Source organism: Ruditapes philippinarum, unplaced genomic scaffold (genome assembly GCF_026571515.1).
Source record: "Ruditapes philippinarum isolate M1 unplaced genomic scaffold, ASM2657151v2 ctg496_1_1_1_1, whole genome shotgun sequence".
NCBI lineage: Eukaryota > Metazoa > Mollusca > Bivalvia > Venerida > Veneridae > Ruditapes > Ruditapes philippinarum.
Genome location: NW_026858812.1, coordinates 192360 through 212899, shown reverse-complemented (window position 1 = coordinate 212899; position 20540 = coordinate 192360). Strand labels below are relative to the sequence as shown.

General features: G+C 35.8%; 1 protein-coding gene across 1 annotated transcript; it reads left to right on the top strand.

Moving 5' to 3' along the window:
* Positions 1-3404: 3404 nt before the first annotated feature.
* LOC132754346 (zinc finger protein 25-like) lies at positions 3405-13624 on the top strand. The gene is made up of 4 exons (XM_060744964.1): positions 3405-3504; positions 8267-9651; positions 10727-10760; positions 13115-13624. Exons 1-4 carry the CDS (start codon positions 3490-3492, stop codon positions 13607-13609), a joined length of 1929 nt encoding a protein of 642 aa, XP_060600947.1. The 5' UTR covers positions 3405-3489; the 3' UTR covers positions 13610-13624.
* The last annotated feature ends 6916 nt before the right edge of the window (positions 13625-20540 follow it).

The window sequence follows — 20540 nt, the reverse complement described above, 5'->3', positions numbered from 1 at the left end:
CAAATAACAGTTTTTGCGGTGGCATGTAAACAAATAATATCTGCTTTCACTTTCGTGGGAAATGATGCCGTCAAGCGTTTCGTGATTGCGACATCCATTCTTCAAATGACAACATCCGAAATCAACGTGAAAGTAGCTAAGTTATTAGTCAATATGACTTGATTATAAAATTAATGAAAAACTAAATCATTTCCAAATAATAAACATATTTTTCTGAATGTGACCCGGAATTGTCGACGACCCGGAACTGTCGAGTTCACTGTAATATGCAGGTTCGACTTCCATATAATTTTGAAAAGTGCCGTACGGCTAGACAATACAGTGAGTCCTGGGTAGTCGTACGTGACTCACGTACGGCTAGAACTTTTGGCTAGCCGTACCGGCCCATACGGCGGTAGTCAGACTATTCTCTCCCTTACCAGTTCCTCCCCTGACGTTTCCTCCCTGACAGTTCTCTCCCTATTTTGGGGGAGAACCGTCTGCATATTTGCAAATAAGCAGACAGTTCCTCCCCATTTTTAGCTCACCTGAGCACAAAGTGCTCAAAGGTGAGCTTTTGTCATCACTCTGCGTGCGTCGTGCGTTCTTCAAAAAATGGCGTCAAACTTTTCAAACAACATCTCCTCCTAAACCACATGGCCAATTGCAACCAAACTTTACAGAAATGATCCTTAGGTGGACCCCTTTCAAAGTTGTTCAAAAATTTAAATTCCATTAAAAACTCTGGTTGCCATGGCAACCAGTCAGAAAAACTTAAAAAATCTTCTTCTAAAAAACCCTAAGAGCTAGAGCTTAGATATTTGGCATGAAACATCTTCTAATAAGTGCCTACCAAGTTTGTTCAAATAAAAGCCCTGGGGTCAAAATTGACCCCGCCCCAGGGGGTCATTGATTTTCCCTATATGTATATAGTAAAAACTTAAAAAATCTTCTTTAAAAAAACCCAAATAGCTGGAGTTTAGCTATTAAGCATGAAACATTTTCTAGTGAGTGTCTACAAAGTTTGTTCAAATAAAAGCCCTGGGGTCAAAATTGGCCCCGCCCCGGGGGTCATTGATTTTCCTTATATGTGTATAGCAAAAACTTAAAAATCTTCTTTGAAAAAACCTAAATAGCTAGAGTTTAGATATTAAGCATGAAACATCTTCTAGTAAGTGTCTACCAAGTTTGTTCAAATAAAAGACCTGGGGTCAAAATTGGCAACGCCCCAGGGGGTCTTTGATTTTCCCTATATGCATATAGTAAAAACTTAAAAATCTTCTTTTAAAGAACCCAAAGAGCTAAAGCTAAGATATTTAGCATGAAACATCTTCTAATGAGTGTCTACCAAGTTTGTTCAAATAAAAACCCTGGGGTCAAAATTGGCCCCGCCCTAGGGGGTCAATGATTTTCCCTATATGCATATAGTAAAAACTTAAAAAATCTTTTTTGAAAAAATCCAAATAGCTGGAGGTTAGATATTAAGCATACATACTTACATATACAACCAAGTTTGTTCAAATAAAAGCCCTGGGGTTTAAACTGGCCCCGCTCTGGGGGCCTATATACAGGTGAGCGACTTTGGGCCATCATGGCCCTCTTGTTATTTTTATTAATACATTATTATTGAAGTATTTAAATGTTTAATAACTGGAAAAGTTTATTATTAAATTATAATATTAATTGATATAAATTAGAGAAAAAATATTTTATTGGAGTATTTAGCTATACTGGTCGGGGACCATCAACCGGACACTTTTTTAAACATTTTTCCATACAGATTTCATTATGTCAAACCTGGAGACCTAAAAATTTGACACAGTACAGCTAGGTTCTTCTCCTAACTAACAAACTACTTTGTTTATTTCTGATTGTATTGACATATGTTTCTGAGGCTCGTCCAGGAGGGTATCAAAATTACCTAAATTTTCTACACTACAGTACCATGTGTCCGGACAGATAAGTACACGACGTGATTTCATTCAGATAAAAACTCGGGTGTTTTTCGTTTTGATTTTTAACATGATATACAATATTTCAGCAACAAATACTGAAGTTTTGGATATTCTATTGTTTACTCTGCAAATGATTATAGCTGGTATATGAGATCAGGCATTGCTTTCTTGACGCCCAAATTTCAATTTCGGCTAGCCACTTCCATTTTCAAAATTAATTACTGTAGATCTAGTCCTAATCTAACTGCAAGACCGACCGACTTTACAAACTGATCTTACACATAAGTAAATGTGACCATCATCTATATAATTAGCCCTAAAGGGCACAATTTGTTGGGCTAGTTATAATCTTACTCTGTTTACTGCCACTGTAAATGGTAGAGTCAGCTCGGCCCTTTACAAACTCAGCATGTGTCAACTCCGCCCTATAATGAATATCTGTTGGGATATAGATTGTTAATGAACTTTTAAAGGAGTAAAATCACTACTAAGTATACGATAATTTAGAATAAGGATCACCATCAAATCAGCAAAAAGAAATTGAAAAAGTTGGTAGCGTATTAAATTGTTTGAAATTATCTTTGTTTAGAAGCACAGACTTTAATTGACAATAATTTAATGTAATAAAGTGTTTAGGAGACATTTTAGGACAAGAGTTAGATGTATTTACGATTGAGTAATAACTACCGTAAAATTCCTATTAAATGCCCCTGGGGGGGGCTAAACATTTTCCAAAAGGGGGGCCATTATCACAACACAGTTTTTCCTAAATCCAAAAATCATTGTAAATACATTTAGTGTTAGCAAGTGTTGGTAATAACATTAAAAAGTGTTAAGATTTTTAAGTTCATACTATAAAATTAAATGGATTCTGAAAGATTTGAATGAAATTATGGATTTACTCACGAGTTCAGCACTGATGAGTAGATTGTTTTTCTTCCCAGGCCTTTATTAGGGGAGGGGCGTTTATTAGGAATTTTACGGTAATTTTTTTGTTATTCTGTAGAATAACAAACATTTAAGATTAATAATGATATGCTCAAAATGCTTTACATACATATATGATATCATAAAATCTATTATTTTCAACACCTTATTGCATTAAATATTAGATTTCATAATGGATTATTGTTACCTGGCTTAACTAAGAAAAGGTATAAATCATAAACAAGGCTAAGTTTCATTAATAATTTTTGAATGAAAAGGTTTTTTTTACTTTATGATTTCAGTAAAAAATATAAATGTTTTTAAAAGTATTTACTCTATGACATTAAAGTTACAATTATGTACTTTTTCAGGGCTTCCATTAATGGAAGGTTGGGAGTCATTAATTTACTCCTTGACTCTGGCTTGTGATTTCTAAAATTCAAAGCTTTTTCTTCTTTACCGTTATAATGTCTCTGACTTCCAAAATTTGAAACTTAATGTAAGCCCTGCTTTTTGTTATACACTTTATTTAGTATTAAGATTTTCATTACAAATGAAAGAAATATATATTTTCCTTTGTATTTCAGGTTTGAGCCAATTGATAGCTATTGGATAGATTGTTGTCACCATGCCTGATGTTGAGGTAGGTGTTACAGGGGAAATCCTAATCCTTATACCACAAGAATTAGGGTGTCACGGTTACAGAAAATGATATCCCTTATAAACAATGACCTAAAAACCGTGTTAAACGTTTAACCGACCATACTTATAAAATGCGGGGCGTCTGTGGTCGAGTGGTTAACCCTTTCCCCTATGAGCATATTGTGAAAAATGGCCATTTTCACTGAAAAGCCTCCTCTTACAAGTTCAAACTGCTATGAAACTATGAAAAATGCTTCAATACTAATCAAACTTGGCACAAATGTTGACTGGACCATTGCCTTTGTAACGACATGCTCAGTCTTAAATTTCCTGTTACCATGGCAACGAGGGGACATCTCAAAATTGCCAAAAATCACTATTTTGCCTCGATTTTTTCCATCAAAATTTATTTCAAAGTGCTGCAACTTCTCAAGGTATTGAGATATAGTCAAAGGCTTTTCAGCGTTGGTTACACGTTACCTTATGATCGACCTGGGGTCATTTTAAGCCTCTCACAAGTCCAAAATTTTCTTGGCGATGAGGGGGACTCTGCCCCCCCCTTCAAATCCCCCAAACAGAATCGGGCACATCCCCCTTCTGGCAACCCCCTGATGTATCTTTTGGATTGGGGGCAGCGCCTAAAAAGTGCTCATTTTTTTAGCAACGTTTCTCAAACGAAAACATGTGTTTGGGGCCCAAATAGGACATTTTTTCACTATTTCATGCCTAAAAAAGGGTGGCGATCGAAAGTGTGTTGTTTCGCGTATATATGAGGTAAAGGGTTAACAAAAAATTATGAAAAACTTTGGAATCACCCAAAATCTAGTTTTTCCATATTAACATGATTGTGGTCTTTTATCTAATTTTGGTGAAAAATTGTTATTTTGTAACTTATATATTTTTTTTAGTTAACCCTTTCCCCCATGAGCATATTGTGAAAAATGGCCATTTTCACTGAAAAGCCTCCTCTTACAAGTTCAAACTGCTATGAAACTATGAAAAATGCTTCAATACTAATCAAACTTGGCACAAATGTTGACTGGACCATTGCCTTTGTAACGACATGCTCAGTCTTAAATTTCCTGTTACCATGGCAACGAGGGGACATCTCAAAATTGCCAAAAATCACTATTTTGCCTCGATTTTTTCCATCAAAATTTATTTCAAAGTGCTGCAACTTCTCAAGGTATTGAGATAGAGTCAAAGGCTTTTCAGCGTTGGTTACACGTTACCTTATGATCGACCTGGGATCATTTTAAGCCTCTCACAAGTCCAAAATTTTCTTGGCGATGAGGGGGACTCAATCCCTTTCAAACCCCCCAAACAGAAGGGTGCACATCCCCTTTCTGGCAACCCCCTGATGTATCTTTTGAATGGGGGGCGGCGCCGAAAAAGTGCTCATTATTTTTAGCAACATTTCTCAAACGAAAACATGTGTTTGGGGCCCAAATAGGACATTTTTTCACTATTTCAGGCCTAAAAAAGGGGGGGGGGGGTCGAAAGTGCGTTGTTTCGCGTATATATGAGGTAAAGGGTTAAGGTCGTTGACTTCAAACCACTTGCCCCTCACCGCTGTGAGTTCGAATTCCAACAGGGACTTTGGATTCATTCATGTGAGGAAGCTGTCCAACTAGCTTACAGATTGTTGGTGTATCTACTTGGGTGCCGGTTTGTGCCAGAAATAATGTACAGAAGGGCACCTGAGTTCTTTCTCCACCAGTAAAGCTGGAACATCACCATATGGCCTATACTGTGTCTGTGTGACATAAAACCCAATCAAGGAAACAAACAAATACTAATAAAATCCTTAGATTTTTAACATTAACATTGCTTCTTTATGACAAAATGTGACATATTTGTCTTAAAATGAGTGCATATAATTATCCGAATACATGTATTGAGTTGAATATTATTAGGGTCGTACCATACTGGATCAGATCAGAAAAAATAGATTATTGAGTAAAACTTTTTTTTTCTTGTAAAGAAACATTTAGATAATATTAAGAATCAATCAAAAACTAACCTCAGTTACCGGTTATTGAATTTTCTAATAGGTTTTAAACTTAAAATCAACCTTACCCTTTTAAACAGATAAACGTGACACCCCTAACAAGAATAGAGCCACTGGTCAGGTAGCACATCATTCTTTTTAGCTCACCTCACAAAGTGACAGGGTGAGCTTTTGTGATCGCTTTTCGTCCGGCGTCCGGCCGTCCGTAAACTTTTACTTTAAATGACATCTCCTCATAAACCCCTGAGCCAATTTCATCCAAACTTCACAGGAATGTTCCTTTGGTGGTCACCTTTAAAAATTGTTCGAAGAATTTAATTCCATGCAGAACTTTGGTTGCCATGGCAACCAATAGAAAAAACTTAAAATATCTTCTTTTAAAAAACCCAAAGAGGTAGAGCTTAGATATTTGGCATGAAACATCTTCTAGTGAGTGTCTATCAAGTTTGTTCAAATAAAAGCCCTGAGGTCAAAATTGGCCCCGCCCCAGGAGGTCATTGGTTTTCCCTATATGCATATAGTAAAAACTTATAAAATCTTCTTTTAAAGAACCCAAAGAGCTAGAGCTAAGATATTTAGCATGAAACATCTTCTAATGAGTGTCTATCAAGTTTGTTCAAATAAAAGCCCTGGGGTCAAAATTGGCCCCGCCCCAGGGGGTCATTGATTTTCCCTTTATGCATATAGTAAAAACTTATAAAATCTTCTTTTAAAGAACCCAAAGAGCTAGAGCTAAGATATTTAGCATGAAACATGTTCTAATGGGTGTCTACCAAATTTGTTCAAATAAGAGCCCTGGGGTCAAAATTTGCCCTGCCCGGGGGGTCATTGATTTTCCTTATATGTGTAAAGCAAAAACTTAAAATTAAAAATTCTTTGAAAAAAAACCCAAATAGCTAAATTTAGATACTAAGCATGAAACATCTTCTAGTGAGTGTCTACAAAGTTTTTTCAAATAAAAGCCCTTGGGGTCAATATTGGCCCTGCCCCATGGGGCATTGATTTTATTTATGTGTATAGCAAAAACTTATAAAATCTTCTTTGAAAAAACCTAAATAGCTAGAGTTAAGATATTTAGCATGAAACTTCTTCCAGTTAGTGTCTTCAAAGTTTGTTCAAATAAAGCCCTAGGGTCAAAATTGGCCCGGCCCTTTGGGACATTGATTTTCCTTATATGTGTATAGCAAAAACTTAAAAATCTTCTTTAAAAAAAAAACCGAATAGCTAGAGTTTAGATATCAAGCATGAAACATCTTCTAGTGAGTGTCTCCAAAGTTTGTTCAAATAAAAGCCCTGGGGTCAAAACTGGCCCCTCCCTAGGAGTGTCATTGCTTTTAACTATATGTGTATAGTTAAAACTTAAAAAATCTTTTTCTAAAAAACTCAACAAGCTAGACCTTAGATGTTTAGCGTGAAATATCTTCTAATGGGTGTCTACCAAGTTTGTTCAAATAAAAGCCCTGGGGTTTAAACTGGCCCCGCTCAGGGAGCCTATATACAGGTGAGCGACTTCAGGGCCATCATGGCCCTCTTGTTGTGTCGCCTCTACGGAGTAGTGGCGACATATAGGGATCACTTCTCCGTCGTCTGTCTGTCCGTCTGTCTGTCTGTCTGTCCGTCCGTCCGTCACAAAACTTGACCGGACTACTCCTCATAAACTACTGGTGCAATTTCATCCAAACTTTACAGGAATGATCAGTACCAAGTCTAGTTGTGCATATTGTCAGGATTTTCCGGTTCAATGATTTTTGTCAGAGTTATGGCCCTTTAATAATTTTTAATTTTAAAGTTTGTCCGGACTACTTCTCTTATACCACTAATGCAATTTCAATGAAACTTTACAGGATTGATCTGTAGCTTGAGTCCTTGCGCATATTGCATGGGTTTTCCGGTTAAATGATTTTTGGCCGAGTTATGGCCCTTTGATAAAAAGGTTTCTTTTTCTGTGTGTTGCCAGATACACAAAAGCTTGTCCGGACTACTCCTCATAAACTACTGGTGCAATTTCATCCAAACTTTACACGAATGATCAGTACCAAGTTTAGTTGTGCATATTGTCAGCATTTTCCGGTTCAATGATTTTTGTTTGAGTTATGGCCCCTTTAAAAATTTTTATTTTTAAAGTTTGTCCAGACTACTTCTCTTAATACCACTTAATGCAATTTCAATGAAACTTTACAGGATTGATCTGTAGCTCAAGTCCTTGCGCATATTGCACGGGTTTTCCGGTTGAATGATTTTTGGCCGAGTTATGGCCCTTTGATAAAAAGGTGTTTTTTTCTGTGTGTTGCCAGATACGCAAAAGCTTGTCCGGACTACTCCTCATAAACTACTGGTGCAATTTTATCCAAACTTTACAGGAATGATCAGTACAAAGTGGTTAGTCTAGTTGTGCACTGTCCGTCTGTCTGTCCGTCTGTCACAAAATTTGTCCCAACATGAAATTGGCCATCATGAGGCGACACATGTGATTACTGATCGCTCTTGTTTTATATTGTTGGCCACCTCAATTAAATGAATAATTTTGGTCTCTCCAAAAATGGAAGCTGGATAAGCCAGTGCATTAAAGAAATCATTGGTTCCAACATTTCTGGTCACCTGATTCTTTTTACATGTTAACATATTTCCAAAAATTAAACAATATCTGGAAAAAACAGTTTCCATTTGATAATTAAAGGGAAAAAATGTATTAAAAATTCAAAATCAGCGCTGTTGTTATAGAATGAAATCATATGAAATTTTATTTTTTCAGGTGTTTTCACAAGTGACTGCTTTCCTGTCAGATTCTATTGTTGAACTGATTCCTGGTGACAAAGAAGATTTCCTTAGCAACCAGTTGGGGTCATTGAGTGTACTTGTGCATCAGCAGCCAGATAAAAACTTACTCTGTCTCACCGGAAAGCTTGAAGCTATTTATAGCTCAAAGCAAGTGTTAGAAAACAAGCTTCTGTTCAAGCATTTTTATGATCAGACAGAAAGTCCTAAAGATAGTTTCCCTAGTAACAGAAGTGTATCTTCAGATATACAAGTAGATGTAAAAGAAGAAAATGTTGAAGGTATTTCAGCACAGTCAGGAGAACCTGATGATGGATGCCATAGCAACAGAAGAGTATCTACAGATTTAGATGTAAAAGAAGAAGTATTGGTAACACAGTTGAAAGACATTCATAAAAACATTAAAGATGACCTGATAAAAAAGGTCCAAAAACCCTCAGATATCAGTAATAAAGTCTCTAAAAAAGATGTCAAAGTGTTCATTACAAAAAGTGGAAGGGAGATAAAAATACCAGCAAATCTTTCCAACTATAAAAGTACATTGCTTGATCAGGATGATAATATAGACAATGCAGAAAATGACTTTTATTCTGGCAGTGTGCCAAAACGAAGATCCAAAAGAAAAGTAGGAAGACCAAGAAAAATTGTTAAAGAAACAAAGCTGCCAAGAGCAGACGAGAATGATGTAGATAAAGTGGATGATGTAAAAGATGAAATTAAAGAAGAAACGGAGACCACTGTTGGCAATGTGTATTTAAATAAGGGGGAGAGAACCCAGATTAGGAAGAAATATATATATGAAGAGGCATTGCTCGGAACGAAAGGAATTAAAAAGTATTATGAAGATCGACTACCGTTTAAGTATTTCTGTCAGGTTTGTTCGTTTAAAAGTAAGCGTGAAAGTCATTATGTAAAACATACTGAGCTTCATGAAAAGAATCCCAACATGAAACTGTATAAGTGTGATAAATGTGATTTTTCCGCAATCCGGATCAGTGTTCTTCAGCGTCACTCGCTTTCACATATCTCCGACGATGGTAAGATTTTAAAATGTTCCGAATGTCAATACACAACAAACAATGCAACATTGTTAAGACTGCATAAAAAGCGACATATTTCAAATAGACCGACACATTCATGTAATTTGTGCAGTTTTTCAACAATTTATAAGAAAAAGTTGCGAAAACATCTTGAAAGTCATGAGGGCTCAGAGGAAAATGCAAATATTGCGGCTAAAACATTTCAGTGTAACAGATGTGTATATAAGACAACAAACAAATTGAATTTACAGCGCCACCAACAAGCAGTACACTTGAATCAAAGACCACATCTATGTGATATCTGCGGAATGGCATTTAAAAGGTATAGCCGCATCACGACAAAACCAACATAATGGGTTTGCGACCAGCATGGATCCAGACCAGCCTGCGCATCCGCACAGTCTGGTCAGTATCCATGCTGTTTGCTATCAGTTTCTTTACTTGATATAGGGTCTGTAAGCGAACAGCATGGATCCTGATCAGACTGCGCGGTCTTGATCCATGCTGGTCGCAAACCCATTATGTTGGTTTTGTCGTGACACGGCTCATATGTTATTTTTTGGAAATTTTCACTGGTCGTGTTCTGTTTTATTATATAGAGGATATTCAATGAGTGTAGATTTAATACTGAATTTATTGAATGAGTTGTATACAATTATATAAAGTTAGCCTCTAATATCTTATAACTAACATAAAAACAGTGAAAATAATTCTTTTTTGTTGTTGAAGCGCCTATATAATATAGTGTAGTGCTAAAAGTGTGTCTTTACACTATGTTTGTATTATGCAAATGACTGTCACATCAAAATATATGCATGGCCGTGCAATATCATTTTTACGGAGTTGCAAAGGCACGGGTATGTGATAAACAATGATATGGGTTTTTTTTGTATTGTTTTTTTTAAATTTTCAAATATCAATATATTGGTGCATAGTCAATATTGATATACATGTATTGGTGATATGCTTTGCACTGAATCAGTGACAGCTCATTTTAATGCATAGTTTAAACATTGTTTATTCAAGCCAAATTGTGAAGAGAACTTATACAAACTACTGACTCTCGGGGTCGTTTTCTTGAACTAACTAGCATTAAGGTCATATGTGGAAACATGGAAATCCAGAAGAGCACATACCCAAAAAAATGGAATGAAAAGGGTTATAAACCACTAGCCACTGATTCCCTTTACTTAATTTTAAAGTCCAAAAATTTTTTTTTCCAAAAATTTTTCAAGGCTTTTAGCTTTTTTTCTTTACAAAATTTCTGCTGAATTTTAATAAATCTTGCTTTGATTATACCCTTTATGCTTACAGTGTTTGATTTAAATTTTTATTTTTAAATTTTTAAAAAATAAAAAGTTTTTTTTAAAATATTGTTTCATATTTTTGCAGGACAGATGCCTTAAAAGGTTCACAAAAATCCAAAAGAAGGTCAGGAAAAATTTTTTTTTAAAGGGAAAAATTTTCAAAAAAGCATTCATGCCATGTTGTTGAATTATCCCCTTTTATATTGTTTTAATTGATTTAGTGAATTTATAATTTTGTGTAATGTTTCAAAATTCTTATATCATTCTTAAGGTGACAACGTAGCCAATTATCACTAAAATTACAATGTACCTAAAATGAGATTTTTTTGCTGAGTAGATTTTTCAACCTTTTCTGAACACATTCGTGATTTAATTTTGGAAGAAGTTAGTCCACAAACTATGTTTTATATGTTTGAAGGCGGTACCTATACCATTTTTATCTGCTATGCAACTTACCTGTCAATTATGGATAATGCTCCGCCCCCTGTTGAGGCATCAATGAGGGAAATCGATAGTTTCATATATCTGTGAATTCCTGGACTAAATTTCATGTCCATAGGAGATTTGTTAGCAATCTCTCTTTATTGATTTAAACAGGAAATACAGACTTTTTTATTGGGCTGGTTTAAATTCAATAGGGTTTTTATGCTCCCCGAAAAATTTCGGGGGAGCATATAGTCGGCGCCTTGTCCGTCCGTCTGTCCGTCCGTCCATTGTCTTGTCCGGAGCATCAACTTGAAAACCTTGGAGATAATTTGTTGAAACTTCATACAGTGGTAAGAGGGCATCGAGGGGGAGTGAGTGTCAAAGAACCATAACTCTATTTTGTTCGGTTTTTGAATTATTCCCCTTATAGAAAAATCTTGTCGGGGCATAACTCTAAAACTATAAAGAGATATCAATATGAAACTTTGTAGGTGAATAGATCTCAATGGGTAGATGTGCAGTGCATAATAACAATAACTCTTTTCATCCTAATTTTGGAGTTATTGCCCTTTGTTAATTTTAATACTTTGAACTTTGTCCGGAACATAACTTGAAAACCCTTGGAGATAATTTGTTGAAACTTCATACAGTGGTAGAGGGCATCGAGGGGGAGTGCAGTGTCAAAGAACCATAACTCTATTTTGCCTGGTTTTTGAATTATCTCCCCTTATAGAAAATCTTGTCCGGGGCATAACTCTAAAACTATAAGAGATATCAACATGAAACTTTGTAGGTGAATAGATCTCAATGCGTAGATGTGCAGTGCAAAGAACAATAACTCTTTTTGTCCTAATTTTGGAGTTATTGCCCTTTGTTTATTTTAATACTTTTGAACTTGAACTTTGTCCGGAACATAACTTGAAAACCCTTGGAGATAATTTGTTGAAACTTCATACAGTGGTAGAGGGGCATCAAGGGGGAGTGCAGTGTCAAAGAACCATAACTCTATTTTGCCTGGTTTTTGAATTATCTCCCTTATAGAAAAATCTTGTCCGGGGCATAACTCTAAAACTATAAGAGATATCAACATGAAACATTGTAGGTAGATAGATCTCATTGAGTAGAGGTGCAGTGCAAAAGAACATAACTCTGTTAAGCCTTATTTTTGAATAATCTCCCCTTTTAGAAAAATCTTATCCAGGACATAGCTGTAAAAACTATAAGAGATATCAACATGAAAACTTTGTAGGTAGATAAATCTCAATGGGTAGATGTGCAGTGCACAAGAATCATAAACTCTACCTTGCCTAATTCTGGAGTTATTGCCCTTTGTTTATTTTTACTTTTTGAATTGTCCAGGACATAACTCGGAAATCATAAGAGATATCATCAAGAAACTTTGTAGGTTGATAGATCACATTGATTAGAAGTGCAGTGCAAAGAACTGTAACTCTGCCTTGCCTAATTTTAGAATTATTGCACTTTGAACTTTTTCCACGGACATAACTCTGAAACTACAAGAGGTGTACTTTCCTGTGTCCAAAACCTATTCGGGGAGCATCACCCGGCTCAAACCGGGCTCTTGTTTCCCATATTTTACAGCTGATTAAAGGCTGTTTCCCCTAGCCCAAAATAGGTATGTTTTCCCCTAAAAATGCTTTATTTTCCCCTGAAACAAAATAGATATATTTTCCCCTAAAAATGCTTTATTTTCCTCTGAAATCCCCTGTGCACATTCTTCAACAGAACCATAACTTAACAGTACCTGACTTGTATCAGCTAGTTGATAAATCTTATTAGCTGAAAGACAAGAAGTTGTCCCTAAAGATCTGATTATGTTTCATGCATGTTAAATTGAATGGCAATTGAAAATTTTATAAAACGAGTGGGTGAATTCCATTCTCACTTGTCAGCATTGTATTTCAAGTTTTCCCCCTTTTCTGATTTATTGTGCTATATTTTCCCCCTCAGAAGGCAACAATTTGTTTTGAAAATTGAAAAAAAGCAATCATTGAAATTTTTAATTATACTGACCTGATTGATTTTTTTCAGGCCCATGTAAAGGAGCACATGTCAGTGCATACAACCGAACGCTCATTTCAGTGTCATATCTGCGGCCAGATGTTTAAAACACGTCAAGTTCAACAGCGCCACCTACAAGGCGTTCACCTGAAGTCCAACTGGCATGAATGCTCTCGTTGTAAACGAAGCTTTAGTTCCAAGTATACGTTAAAACATCATCTCCGTCAACATGACGATGAAAACAATGTCAATTTACAAGGAAACGTTGAAGCGAAAAGAATCTATGACCATGTGTCACATTCCACCGTGGTTGGTCAGCAAGAAGATTATGTTGAAGGTCAAGGTCAGGAGGTCCTTGACGAAAATGCCACAGCTATACGAACAATTACAATAGCCCCGGAAAACCTTGGAGAGTTTACGCAGCAGCTCCAGTCTGTGTCCAGTCAGTTACAGTCGAGTCAGGATATCGGAGAAGTGTACATTCAAGGTAATGAAAATAATGCAAGTTCTTTAAATTGTAATTGACTTCTCCTTATGCACTGGTCAGTTGTAACAACAACGCTCCCATTTGCTTGGAATGGCTTTATTTTTAAAAACTAAGTAAACTGACTTGCCTAGTCCTTGTTGTGGCACGGTCACATGTTTAACGCTTGGTTTAAGTAACCTAAGGATATCAAGTTTCTTGTGTTTAAACACTGTGAAAGGCAAGCTATTGTTATCTTGAGCAAGAAATTTTACACTCCTACTGTTAGGTTAAAGAACGTCAAAAAGCATAAAAATATATAATTTGGAATGTTTACTTAAATCAAGACAAGTGAGGCATTTTAATGGAATACTCTGTAAAGGAAAGTAAAGAAATATGCTCAGAATTAATTTAAATTAAATATTGATTTTTTGTGTGCGATTCTTGGCCTGATTTGAGTGAAAAGTGTTGCAACACACATCAAAAGTTATTATTCTGGAGACAAGGGGGAATAGAATGATCTAAAAAAATTTCACACAATTTATTGGTCCAAACCTACATCAGGGATGTTATCTATGTCTCTGTCTACATCAAAAGGCACACAAATCTCCAAAAAATATTTCCAGTCCCGTCATGTAAAAAAAAAACTCAATGGAGTCCCTTTACTAAACGAATTTGAGAGTGTATCTATAAGTTTATACCTTCTTACACAAACTGAAATGAGTTCTACACTAAAGATCTTAAATGTGCTGCGTCACGACAAAACCAACATAATGGGTTTGCGACCAGCATGGATCCATACCAGCCTGTGCATCCACGCAGTCTGATCAGGATCCATGCTGTTCGCTTACAGACCCTATAACAAGTAAATAAACTGATAGCGAACAGCATGGATCCTGATCCATGGTCTGGATCCATGCTGGTCGCAAACCCATTATGTTGGTTTTGTCGTGACGCGGCTCAAATCGACTCATTCATCTTTAAATCTAGCTATAATCATTCATTATTTCTAGGGAAAACGTCCAAAAATAAATGTTCAAACTGAATTGTGTATATTACAGACCCTGATCCGTCAGCATGTTTTTGTCTGCACTGGTGGCTTGGGCTAATTCTGCTGCCCCAATCCCCACCCCAGCAGATTCATAATATTATATTCTATGAATAAGATACAGTTATGTAATACATATTCGCAACAATAACAAAATATAAAAAATAAAGAAATTTGTGCCTAACTTGTTATCACCTTTTTGTTAACATTAACACACAAGTCTAGCACCTATTCTTGTAGATATTAGATTTGGCACCTTTTTTCTTTTATTATACATGTATATATCAGGATTGGTCATGATGTCATTTAAATATAATGGAAACTTAAAATAAATTCCTAAGGCTGGAATATGTGATTATCTTTACTAGTTAAGGTGTTTTTAGATGCTTACACATTATGAGCTGCCATTGATGTAAAACATTATCTATGCATCATCGATATTTTTCTGTCAATCAATAAACAATACACATTTAAAAAAATCAATACTCTCGGACAACATTATTAAATGTCTTGAAATTATGAAAATTCACCCAAAACATATACAAAAGCACGTGTTATGTCTAAGACATAATATACAAATATCATAGCAGGGATGACATAAAATTGTCAAGAAAAAAATAATTACAAATCATAATTGTATGTCCAGAATATGTTTTTCACTGAAATCAATTTAAGGGGCATCCACCATTTTAAGGTATGAAAGAGAATTATAGACACGTTTTGTAAGTAATTATGATTTATATATCAGTGAATCGTCCATATTTTTCATCCAGTGTTGATATGTCACTGAAACGCTTTACATGGAATCTATACACATTGAAAAGGGGTGTCTGTCGCAGAGTGGAGAAAGTTGTGGACTTTATGACATGCAACTCACCACTGTGGGTTTGAATCAAGACAGGGATTATGGATTCATTCGTGTGAGGAAGCTAACCAGCATTCTTACCGAACATAGGTGCCTGAAATAACGCACAGAAGGGCATTTGAGGACAGGTCTTCCTCCTCCAGTAAAGCTCAAAAGTCACCATATGACCTATACTGTGCTGGTGTGACTTAAAACCCTACAACAATAAAGAAACTTAGGGGTGTCCGTGGCTGAGTGGTTAAGGTCGTTGTCTTCAAACCATTTGCCCCTCACCACTGTGGGTTCGAATCCCGACAGGGACTTTGGATCCTTTCATGTGAGGAAGCCCATCCAGCCCAAACCCTTTCCCAACATTTGGGGTTTCTACTCAGGTGGCCCCTTTGTGCTTGGGAAAAAATGGGATGGAGGGGCAAACCCGAGGGCTTCCCCACCAGTAAAAACCCTTTAAAGTTTGCGAAAATGGGCCTAAAAACTGTGACGTTTAAAACCCCCAAAACCCAAAAAAAAAAAAGATTAACCCTTTAGGTTTCCCAAAAAGGCATTTAAATTATGTAACCAAAAATGAGTTAAAGGCCAATAAATTATAAAACCTTGTTTTTTTTTTTTATGGTTACTTTAAAAAATAAAATTTAAAAAAAATATTCCCCTTTTGGCCCATGAATATTTAAATTTTTTATATACTCAAAAAGGAAATTTTTAAATTTTCTTTTTTTATTCCCTTTTTAGGGTTTGGGGAAAGTTTTGGGCAAGGGCACCCTTAATATTGTCAGTATTCAAGGTGATGATATAGGTCAAATCTTAACATCTTCAAGCGAGCCCATCTATGCAGAACATGTTCCGCAACTTTCATCCACTGTCGATGATTCTCAGAATACAGGCATGGTGCAAGATTTGATTACAGAAAATGACAAAATATACTCAAATTTAACATCAGATCAAGGCTTACAAATTATTTCCGACAGTCAGTCGGCAGATATACCTTCTGTAAGAACTCAATATACTATACCAGTTGAAACTTATAAATTAGCACTTGTTCAAGAAAACTCTGGTGCAGAATCAAGCACAACCAATCAAATTATGAATCAAGCAAACCCTCAGCTGGAAGTGCTGAACTATGAAGCAGTGGATATTCATTATGTGGCAGATCAGGGGCAGATAATTCAAGGGGAGAATGATGGAGATTATGTACAATTTGTTGCCCCTAATGGACAAACTTATCGTGTGAAGGTTGATAGGGCATCAAGTGCTCTTTGTTTAGAAACTGAATCAAATTTAGCAAAGGAATGAAAAATGAAAATATCATCTTTTATATAATTAAGATTATTACTAACTTGGAAATAAACCAAAAAAAAAAACAGTGCATTTATGTTTGAAATTGGATTTAGACACATCTTTCAACTGTGACTTTTGCTTGCTATAATGTTGACACTAACTGTGTGATACTATAACAAATCTGGTACATCTTTTGACATGGTGTGCTAAAGTGCAGATAATTCACTTTTGTTTTAAGTCTATGGTGACATCATGCTGGTTTTTAAAGGCACACTATGCCTAAGAAAACTTTTTTTTCAATTCTTCAGAAATGTCATACATGTGTTTAATAATGTTTTAATAATAAATTAATTAAAGCATGCTACAAAATTGTACGATATTTAATAATTGAAAAAGAAAGAACCACTGAACTTTGCAGTGATGTGCCATAATGGTAGCAAAATGTAAATGAAATAGTGTTTTGTCTTGCATACACAATACTAATTAACCAAATATACAATTTGGCAACAGAGCAAAATTAGCCTGAAAATGAAAAAAAAATTGGAAACTGTAGCAAGATACCCTCAAAAAAATGTTTTTGAGAATTTAAATTATAAAATTTCTTAGGCATAACAGACCTCCAAGATTAGAAGCATACATGTATTTCAAAAGATTGACTATTTTACTGGTGAATGAACAATAATTTATAATTACAAAATTAATGTTAATGGTAAAATATTAAAACTGCCGAAAGTATAAGACGACTGACCCACTCTTTATATAAATTATACATAACGAATATTTTATGATATATTATAATTGTTGTGTGTATTGTTAACTGTGTTAACTGTCTATTTTTGTATTTGTATTACATTTATTTATATTGTAAAGTTTGGGGCAGAAATAAATTGTTCAGAATGTACAGAAGTTAAGAAGTATTACTTTTTTAACCCTAATCCTGAAAGAATTCAGTATTAAAGCAGCACACATCCAGATTCATGTTAATTTTCATGAAAATTGTGAAAATGTTTTAAAAAGTAGAACGAAAAGTAAACAAAGAACGTAACTTACAGATTGCAAAAGGCATTTACAATCACTGTAAATTACCAAATAGGTTAAATTATGGTGATAAGATCAACCGAGCTCAATACAAGACTGACCAAGCTCTTTATTAGACCGAAGTAGCTCTGTATTTGACTGACCAAGGTTTAAACTGACTTACCAAGCTCTAAACTAGACTGACCTAGCACTATACAAGACTGACCTAGCTCTGTACTTGACTGACCCAGCTCTATCCTAGATAATGGTCTAGCTCTATACTGAAATAACCAAGCACAATTCTAGTCTGGCCTAGCTCTTTACTTGACTGACTAAGCACTATGTTAAACAGACCTAGCTCTATACAATACTGACCTAGGTCTGTATTAGACTGGCCTAGCTCTATACAAGACTTACCTAGCTTTATACAAGACTGACCTAGCTCTATACAAGACTGACCTAGCTCTACAAGACTGACCTAGCTCAATACTAGATTGACCTCGCTCTGTACTTGTCTGGCCTACTTCTGTACTTGACTGACCTAGCTCTGTACTTGACTGGCCTACTTCTGTACTTGACTGACCTAGCTCTGTACTTGACTGACCTAGCTCTAAACTAGACTGGCATAGCTCAATACTTGACTGACCTAGCTCTAAACTAGACTGGCATAGCTCAATACTTGACTGACCTAGCTCTAAACTAGACTGGCATAGCTCTATGCAAGACTGGCCTATCTCTAAACTAGACTGACATAGGTCTACACAAGACTGACTTAGCTCTGTATTTGACTGGCCTAGCTCAAAACAAGACTGACCTAGCTCAAAACAAGTCGAAGACTGACCTAGCACTATACAAGACTGACCTAGTTCAATACAAGACTGACTAGCTCTAAACAAGACTGACCTAGCACTATACTAGACTGCCCTAGCTCTATACAAGACTGGCCTAGCTCTGTATTTGACTGGCCTAGCTCTATACTAGACTGACCTAGCTCTATGCAAGACTTGCCTAGCTCTGTACTAGACTGGCCTAGCTCTTTATTACACTTGCCTAGCTCTACACTAGACTGTCCTAGCTAGCTCTATACAAGACTGGCCTAGCTCTATACAAGAATGACCTAGCTCTATTCAAGACTGGCCTAGAAAATGCAAAAATTCTGGAAAATCTTCGGAAGAATTAATCACAATAAAATGACATGAAAATTGCAGACGCTGTTTGATTGAGTCTGTACATCGGGGATAATGAAAAAGTGCAACATCCCTCGTGCCCCCTAGCACCAGCTTGAGCAGTATTCAATTTTCAACACTTAAATAAAAGAGTTGGAATCAATTATCCCGAAATACCAGAAAAATATAATAACAATGAAGTGAAGTACGGGGCAACTTTTTACAGCTGCCACACAGCACTCGACACCTCCTGTTGTGAAGTACAAACCAGAGCTACATTATGGGGTTTGGTCTACTGTTCTCATAACAATAGATGTCTTTGATGTCATTCATTCCGTTTCTCTTGTGGGGATATTTTCTGCATTGTGGGGTTAAAAGACCAAAAGAAATAACAAAAGAAAACCTCATAATGTAGCTCTGGTAAGAACGGACGTATAAAACCCTGGGAAAAGACTGACTTGAGCTCTGTACTAGACAGACTTAGCTCTTCCATAGACTGACAAAGCTTTATACTAAATTAGATATTATAAGCTTTTAAAAATTGAAAAACCCTAATTAATACTTATAAACACACGGCACGATGGGATGATAGTATACAAAAGTAAAAACTAAAAAAATGACTTCATATGTACAATATCTAGACTGTATACTGTATATATGTTTTATAGTTTATACATATGAAGTAATTTTTTTTTCTACACTAGCACCCCAACTTGCCGAACCCCTGTGCATATAAACCCATGATTATAATTTCTAAAGCCTATTTAATTTACAAATACCTAATTATGAGTTAGTTTCTTGATAGGCAGCAACAAAATTTGAAGAAGCTGCCATTTTGTTAGAGAGTTTTGATCTCGCAACCCAAACTCCTGACAGTGATATCCTCCTTTGGTAGATTGTACTGATAAGGGGAGATCACTGCGTAGGAGATTGCTCGCGACCTCATACACGCATCAGGAAAGTGATCATGCGACCTCGGACGAGCAAAATGTGGTCCGCCCCTTTTTCCAAAAAAAAAATGGCAGTTTGGGGCTGCGTTCTACGAAGGATGCAACGATGCTTTCTGCGTCTTCATACACGTCTGATACCTTTTTCACGTTCTGTCAAGGTCCTACGACTTATTAAGATCCCCGGGCTCGGGCTCAAAAAGCGTCCTCATGCTTCTACGGATATTAATGCACGAGAAAAGGTGCATTAATCCTATATTGCATGAGTGATATACTGTTTCTCATAATGTATATTATGGTGAAATGATATATATGTCATACACATATTTGTCAGAAGGTCTTCCGGTACGTTATGAAAAAAACTTGTAATTAATGAGACCTGCTTTGACCATCTATTGTACGTTTTCGTGTTTTAAAAGGAATGTTTGACACTATATACTTGTTGTGTTGAACTGACCTGACATTATTACACATATATACATATTGACATTTTTTAAGTATGTATAGTATCTAAAACTTATCTATCCCTAGAGAAGAAATTAACAAAATATTAAATATACAGTACATGAATTTATCAGTTTTGTTTGGTTGGGTTTTTTTTGTTGTTGTTGTTTTTGTTTTTTTTTATAATTTATTGTGAAATTTGTATGAAACAAATATAAATTTCTGGTAATAGCG